At 53.3% G+C, this 7,500-nt stretch overlaps 1 protein-coding gene across 1 annotated transcript in view; it reads right to left on the reverse strand.

Annotated features, from left to right (window-relative positions):
* Window positions 1–7,500, reverse strand: part of rapgef1a (Rap guanine nucleotide exchange factor (GEF) 1a) — a gene marked incomplete at its 5' end in the record, with an annotated part of 32,366 nt that overhangs the window by 22,154 nt on the left and 2,712 nt on the right. The window contains 10 exons of the mRNA XM_080532867.1: window positions 210–403; window positions 611–688; window positions 785–952; window positions 1,666–1,834; window positions 1,968–2,031; window positions 2,442–2,636; window positions 2,902–3,319; window positions 4,275–4,284; window positions 5,315–5,434; window positions 7,356–7,497. Of these exons, the coding sequence (XP_080388993.1) occupies window positions 210–403; window positions 611–688; window positions 785–952; window positions 1,666–1,834; window positions 1,968–2,031; window positions 2,442–2,636; window positions 2,902–3,319; window positions 4,275–4,284; window positions 5,315–5,434; window positions 7,356–7,497 (1,558 nt within the window). The remainder of the gene's footprint in view (window positions 1–209; window positions 404–610; window positions 689–784; window positions 953–1,665; window positions 1,835–1,967; window positions 2,032–2,441; window positions 2,637–2,901; window positions 3,320–4,274; window positions 4,285–5,314; window positions 5,435–7,355; window positions 7,498–7,500) is intronic.

Consider the following 7,500-nt stretch of genomic DNA (forward strand, 5'->3'; position numbering starts at 1 on the left):
CTCCCCCTTGTATTGTTTCTCCTTCTATCACTGCCAGTGGCCCCGGGCCTGAGCTAGATTACTCTTCCTGCTACGACTGGTGGATTGATGATTCACTTGCTTAGTCAAATGTATCTGTTGTAAGTCGCTTTGGAATAAGGCGTCTGATAAATGCCAAACAGGTAAATGTGAACGTGTGTGTGTGTGTTAAATGTAAACGTGTGACTCACCAGCTGTCTCTGTTTGGGCGGCAGGGCGGGGGGTGGCAGGGCGGGGGTGGGGGGGGGGAGGGGCTCGGTGAAGCCGTAGGTCTCCTGCAGGGCGCGGTGGCGCTGCTCGTAGACGGAGCTGCTCTGGGCCGTCTGGTAGAACAGCCAGGGGAGCGGCGAGGAGTAGTCCTCTACGTACGCCATGTAGGCCTGGACTACACACACGCACACGCACACGCACACACACACACACGCACACACACACGCGCACACACACACGCGCACACACACACACACACACAGAGGTTAGAGGTCAGGGTCAGGGTCAGTGTCAGAGTTAGGGGTCAGGGTCAGAGTTAGGGGTCAGGGTCAGAGTTAGGGGTCAGGGTCAGAGTTAGGGGTCAGGGTTAGGGGTCACTCACTGTGGCGACTCTTCTTCTCTGGCAGCGGGGGCGGGCTCTGAGGGTCGGGGGGGGCGTGGTCTGGCCCGGGGCTGAACTCTGACCCCCAGCCGCCCGTCAGCAGGGGGAAGGGGGGGGTGGGGGGCGTGGCCTCAGACTCCTCCTCCTCCGTCATGTTGTCGTAGAAGGACGGACGGCGGTCCAGGGTCAGGCGATCTCCTCTGCTGTCGTCATGGCTGCGGCGCTTCTTCTTCTCCGGCAGGGCAGGGGGCGTGGCCACGCGGGGGGGGGAGGGGCCAGGGTTAGGCCCCTCCCCCCTGGACAGGTCCTGGAGCAGGAAGTCGTAGTCTGGGTCGTACTGGTCTGGGGAGGGAGGAGGAGGGGGGGTTTGTGTTTAATCATAACTGCTGCAAAACTAGATTTTAATATTTGTAGGGTTTGGGCCTGTTTTGTGATTTGTGATTTGTATGTGAAGTGAAACTTTATTTATATAGCGCCTTTCGTACATTAACGCAACTCAAAGCGCTTTACAATAAAAAACAAGATTACAAGATTACAAAAAGAGGGGGAGATGGGGGGGGGACACGAGACAAGGGGAGGGAGGGGTGGGGGAAGGGAGGGGAGGGAGGGGTGGGGGAAGGGAGGGGAGGGAGGGGTGGGGGAAGGGAGGGGAGGGAGGGGTGGGCGAAGGGAGGGGAGGGAGGGGTGGGGGAAGGGAGGGGAGGGAGGGGTGGGGGAAGGGAGGGGAGGGAGGGGAGGGAGGGGAGGGGAGGGAGGGAAGGGAGGGGAGGGAGGGGAGGGGAGGGGAGGGAAGGGAGGGGAGGGAGGGGAGGGGAGGGGAGGGAGGGGAGGGGAGGGAAGGGAAGGGAGGGGAGGGAGGGGTGGGAGGGGAGGGAGGGGAGGGAGGGTGGGATTTATGTTGTGTCCCAATGGAAGCATGGAGAGATTGAATAGAAGGGGGCCAAGTATTGACCCTTGGGGAACCCCACGTGTCATTTTAATTTGGTCGGACACAAAGTTGTTGATGGAGACATAATAGCGTACTATGAGTGTGTGTGTGTGTGTGTGTGTCTCACCCAGAGTCTCACAGCTGGTGTTGCGTGAACACTGTCCGCTGTCCAGCGCGTCCAGCTGTCCCTCTGATTGGCTGAGCTCGGCCAGGCTGTTGCTAGGAGACAGACAAGGAGACTCCCCCCCACACGATTGGCTGCCCCCGGAAAACCTCCGCTGCACACGCTCACAGTCCTGCCAATCACAGGCCACCATGAGCCAGGGTGTGTGTGAGTGTGTGTGTGTGAGTGTGAGTGTGAGTGTGAGTGTGAGTGTGAGTGTGAGTGTGAGTGTGAGTGTGAGTGTGTGTGTGTGTGTGTGTGTGTACCTGGTTCCTGTGTTCTGGTCTGCAGGGGGAGGCCTGACGCTTCTTAGGAGGCAGAGCTGGAGGGCTGAGAGAGACAGGTAGGAGGAGGGGGAGACAGGTGAGAGTGAGACAGGTGAGAGTGAGACAGGTGAGAGTGAGACAGGTGAGAGGAGAGTGAGACAGGTGAGAGGAGAGTGAGACAGGTGAGAGGGAGACTGGTGAGATTGAGACAGGTGAGAGTGAGACATGTCAGAGTGAGACAGGTGAGAGTGAGACAGATGAGAGTGAGACAGGTGAGAGGAGGAGAGGGAGACAGGTGAGAGGGAGACAGGTGAGAGGAGGAGAGTGAGACAGGTGAGAGTGAGACAGGTGAGAGGGAGACAGGTGAGAGGGAGACAGGTGAGAGGGAGACAGGTGAGAGTGAGACAGGTGAGAGGGAGACAGGTGAGAGGGAGACAGGTGAGAGGAGGAGAGGGAGACAGGTGAGAGTGAGACCTGAGGTCGGCCATCTTGGCTCCGGGGAGGGGGGGTTTGGGTGGAGCCTCCTCCTCTTCCTCCTCTTCCTCAGCAGACTGGACGGAAGCTGATGTCTCCTTCACACCTTCATCTTTCTCCTCCTCCTCCTCCTCCTTCTGTTTCTCCTCCTTCTGTTTCTCCTCCTCCTCCTCCTGACCAGGCAGTTCCACAGTGCTGGAGACACAGGCCGTCCCAGAGAAAGGCTCAACAGTTAGCCATATCTGCTGCTATCACTAGCCTAGCCCTAACCCTGTGTTACAGTAATGTACCTTAGAGTAGATAGCCCTAACCTTGTGTTACAGTAATGCTGTTGTATCTGTTAACCCTCATCTGAAACATCTTCTGTGTTAGTATTGTATGTGTAGGATGGTTGTGTTAGTATGTGTGTGAGTGTGTGTGTGTGTGTGTGTGTGTGTGTGTGTGTGTGTGTGTGTCTGACCTGGTTGGGGTTGTTGGTGACGGATGTTCGCGCTTCTCTGCAGTCAGTCTCACCAGCTCCTGTAGCCAATCACACGCCTCAGAGTCAACACTGGACAGCCAATCACACACCTCAGAGTCAACACTGGACAGCCAATCACACGCCTCAGAGTCAACACTGGACAGCCAATCACATGCCTCAGAGTCAACACTGGACAGCCAATCACACGCCTCAGAGTCAACACTGGACAGCCAATCACACGCCTCAGAGTCAACACTGGACAGCCAATCACATGCCTCAGAGTCAATACTGGACAGCCAATCACACGCCTCAGAGTCAACACTGGACAGCCAATCACACGCCTCAGAGTCAACACTGGACAGCCAATCACACGCCTCAGAGTCAATACTGGACAGCCAATCACACACCTCAGTCAACACTGGACAGCCAATCACACGCCTCAGAGTCAACACTGGACAGCCAATCACACACCTCAGTCAACACTGGACAGCCAATCACACACCTCAGTCAACACTGGACAGCCAATCACACGCCTCAGAGTCAACACTGGACAGCCAATCACACGCCTCAGAGTCAACACTGGACAGCCAATCACATGCCTCAGAGTCAACACTGGACAGCCAATCACGTTTCAGGAAACAACTGAGTTAACCCTGACACCTGAGAGCTGAGATGTGACTGGCTGCGTTCGTAGTTTCGAGTTTTTAAATGATAAAAAAAGGAAAAGGGCCCTGTGCAAACGTTTGGGAACCCTTTTGGATTATTCTTTGTTACCTTTTGAGAAGATGACTACTAAGGCCCAGACCAAGGTGATTCACTCGTTAGGGCTTCAATGAGTCAGGTGAATATAATTCCAGGGTTGAACTATATATTCTGAAGTAACTCCATGCCTTCTTAAGTATTCGACTGCAGTGGCTGTTGTGTCTGGTGTTAAAAACCTCCTGGGTTCCTCAGTTGTCCAAGGATGTCAGAATCAAGATAGTTTACTTCCACCATCAAGGAGAAGGTTACAAAAAACTCTTGCAATGTTTAAAACTACACATTGCCACTGTCAGAAACATCATCAGAAAATTGAAAATAAATGGAACAACTGAAGTCAAGGCAGATCTGGAAGACCAAGAACATGTTCAGATAGAATGACTCTGAGGCGTGTGATTGGCTGATAGAATGTTCAGATAGAATGGCTCTGAGGCGTGTGATTGGCTGATAGAATGGCTCTGAGGCGTGTGATTGGCTGATAGAATGGCCCGAGATCTGGTGATGCTCAGAAGAAGCCACAGCCCTAACCCTAACCCACACATCACTGCAGAAGAGCTGGTCCCTAACCCTAACCCTAACCCGGTCCCTAACCCTAACCCTAACCCACACATCACTGCAGAAGAGCTGCAAAACAGAGTAGAAGACACCGGTCTAGTTGTTCACAACAATGCAGCGTACCTTAAACAACAAAGACCTACATGGCAGAGTTGCCAGAAAGAAGCCTTTCCTACGACCTCAACACTAAAGGCGTCTGAAGGATGCAAAAGAAAACCTTGAGAAACCTGAAGCCTATTGGAACAATGTGCTTTGGACTGACGAAACCAACATTTAACTTTTTGGCCACAACCAAAGAAGGTTTGGAGAAAAAATAGGAAGAATAATTTGTAGAGAAGAACACCGTGTTAAGCATGGAGGTGGATCCATTATGCTTTGGGGTCGTGTAGCAGCTGGGGCCACAGGCAATATTATGCGGGTGGCAAAAGATACCAAATATCAAAACATTCTAGAGGCTAATGTTCGAAGGTCAGTCCAGAAATTGAAGTTGAAGAGAGGTTGGGTATTCCAGCAAGACAATGACCCGAAGCGTACCTCAAAATCAACCATGAAGTACCTCCAGGAAAGACGGATGAAGGTTTTGGAATGGCCATCTCAGTCCCCAGACTTGAATATTATTGACAATCTGTGGAGAGATCTCAAACATGCCGTGCACGCAAGAAGGCCGAAGAATATTTCTGAGCTAGAGGTGTTCTGCCAGGAAGAATGGGGAAAAATCCCCAAAACAAGAATTGAAAGACTCTAAACTGGCTACAGGAAGCGTTTGCAAGCTGTAGTAGTTAGTTAGATAGTTTCCTGAGGGCAACCCTAGTTGACAGGGTTCCCAAACTTTTGCACGAGGCCTTTTTCCTTGTTTTATTATTTTGAAACTGTAAAAAGTTAAAAACAAAAATGAATCTTGCTTTAAAATGTGATGAAATGTGTCATGTTTAACTTTGTACAATTTAGAGGTTAGGTTTGCTTCTTTTCACTTAGACATTCATTGTAAAAGGCATTTTTCAGGAGTTCAGAGCGGGTTAGGGGTCTATGGTGTTGAAAGCAGTCTGCTCTGAATGCACCCGTCGTGTTCTCAGGGGGTATTATGGGATGTTGACGTTACCTTGACACCGTCCAGAACAGCCTTGATCACCGTGGTGACGGTTACCATGGTTTCCTTGTCGTCCAGGTTGACGCCCTCCAGTAACACGTGATCAGACCAGCCAATCAGCTCGGCCAGACTCTGGTAGACACGCTGCAGACAGGAGCCCACTGACCTGCTACACACACACACACACACACACACACACACACACACACACACACACACACACACACACACACACACACACAGAGGCAGACAGACAGACAGGTCAGACAGACAGACAGACTCTGGTAGAGACAGACATAAAGAAAGACAGGCAGACAGACACACAGACAGGCAGACAAACAGGCAGACAGACAGACAGACACACATACACACACACACACACACACACACACACACACAGACAGGCAGACAGGCAGACAGTCTGACAGACAGACAGACACACAGACAGACAGACACACAGACAGACAGACAGGTCAGACAGACAGACAGACAGACAGACAGACAGACAGGCAGACAGACAGACAGGCAGGTCAGACAGACAGACAGTCAGGCAGACAGACAGACAGGCAGACAAGCAGACACACAGACAGGCAGACAGACAGACAGACAGACAGGCAGACAGACAGACAGACAGGCAGACAGACACAGACAGGCAGACAGACACAGAGACAGTCATACAGGCAGACAGACAGACAGGCAGGCAGACAGACAGGTCAGACAGGCAGGCAGACAGGCAGGCAGACAGGCAGACAGGCAGGCAGACAGACAGGCAGACAGACACACAGACAGGCAGACAGACAGACAAACAGGCAGGCAGGCAGACAGACAGGTCAGACAGACAGGTCAGACAGGCATGCAGACAGACAGACAGACAGACAGACAGGCAGACAGGCAGACAGACAGGCAGGCAGACAGACAGATAGGCAAACAGACAGACAGACAGACAGACAGACAGACAGGCAGACAGGCAGACAGGCAGACAGGCAGACAGACAGACAGACAGGCAGACAGGCAGACAGACAGGCAGACAGACAGGCAGACAGACAGACAGATAGGCAAACAGACAGACAGGCAGACAGGCAGACAGACAGGTCAGACAGGCATGCAGACAGACAGACAGGCAGACAGGCAGACAGGCAGACAGACAGCCAGACCGGCAGGCAGACAGACAGACAGGCAGACAGGCAGACAGACAGACAGACAGGCAGACAGACAGACAGACCTGTGCTGTAGGCGGGCCTCTAGCTGGACCAATGGGAGGACGGCCTCCAGCACCTTGGAGGCGGAGCCTGGCAGCAGCTCCACAACCTTCTTATCCACCAGCGTCTTAAAATACCTCAGAGCAGAGACCACCTCCTTCTCCTACACACACACACACACACACACACACACACACACACACACACACACACATCAGAGACCACCTCCTTCTCCTACACACACACACACACACACACACACACACACACACACACACAGACAGGCAGACAGGCAGGCAGGCAGACAGACACACAGACAGTCAGACAGACACACAGACAGACAGTCAGACAGACACACAGACAGACAGTCAGACAGACACACAGACAGGCAGAGAGGTCAGACAGGCAGACAGGCAGACAGACAGGCAGACAGGCAGACAGACAGGCAGACAGACAGGCAGACAGACAGGCAGACAGACAGGCAGACAGACAGGCAGACAGACAGACAGGCAGACAGACAGGCAGACAGACAGACAGACAGACAGGCAGACAGACAGACAGGCAGACAGACAGGCAGACAGACAGACAGACAGACAGGCAGACAGACAGACAGGCAGACAGACAGACAGGCAGACAGGCAGGCAGACAGGCAGAGAGGTCAGACAGACAGGCAGACAGGCAGACAGACAGACAGACAGACAGACAGACAGGCAGACAGGCAGACAGGCAGACAGACAGACAGACAGACAGGCAGACAGACAGACAGGCAGACAGGCAGAGAGGTCAGACAGACAGACAGGCAGACAGACAGGCAGTCAGGCCACACACACACACACACACACACTCCCACCCACCTTGTTGGGAGGCTCCTCTGTGGTGAAGGTGTGTGGGGGTGGGGTCGGGGCTGGGGGGGGTCTGGGGGTCTTGGAGGACCTCTTCATCTTAGGAGAGTGAAACCTCTCCTTCAGCTTCATAGTGAAGGAGGCCAGGTGGGACCTG

The sequence above is a fragment of the Nansenia antarctica genome (genome assembly GCF_963989245.1).
Source record: "Nansenia antarctica genome assembly, chromosome: 5".
In the NCBI taxonomy this organism is placed as follows: Eukaryota; Metazoa; Chordata; class Actinopteri; order Argentiniformes; family Microstomatidae; genus Nansenia; species Nansenia antarctica.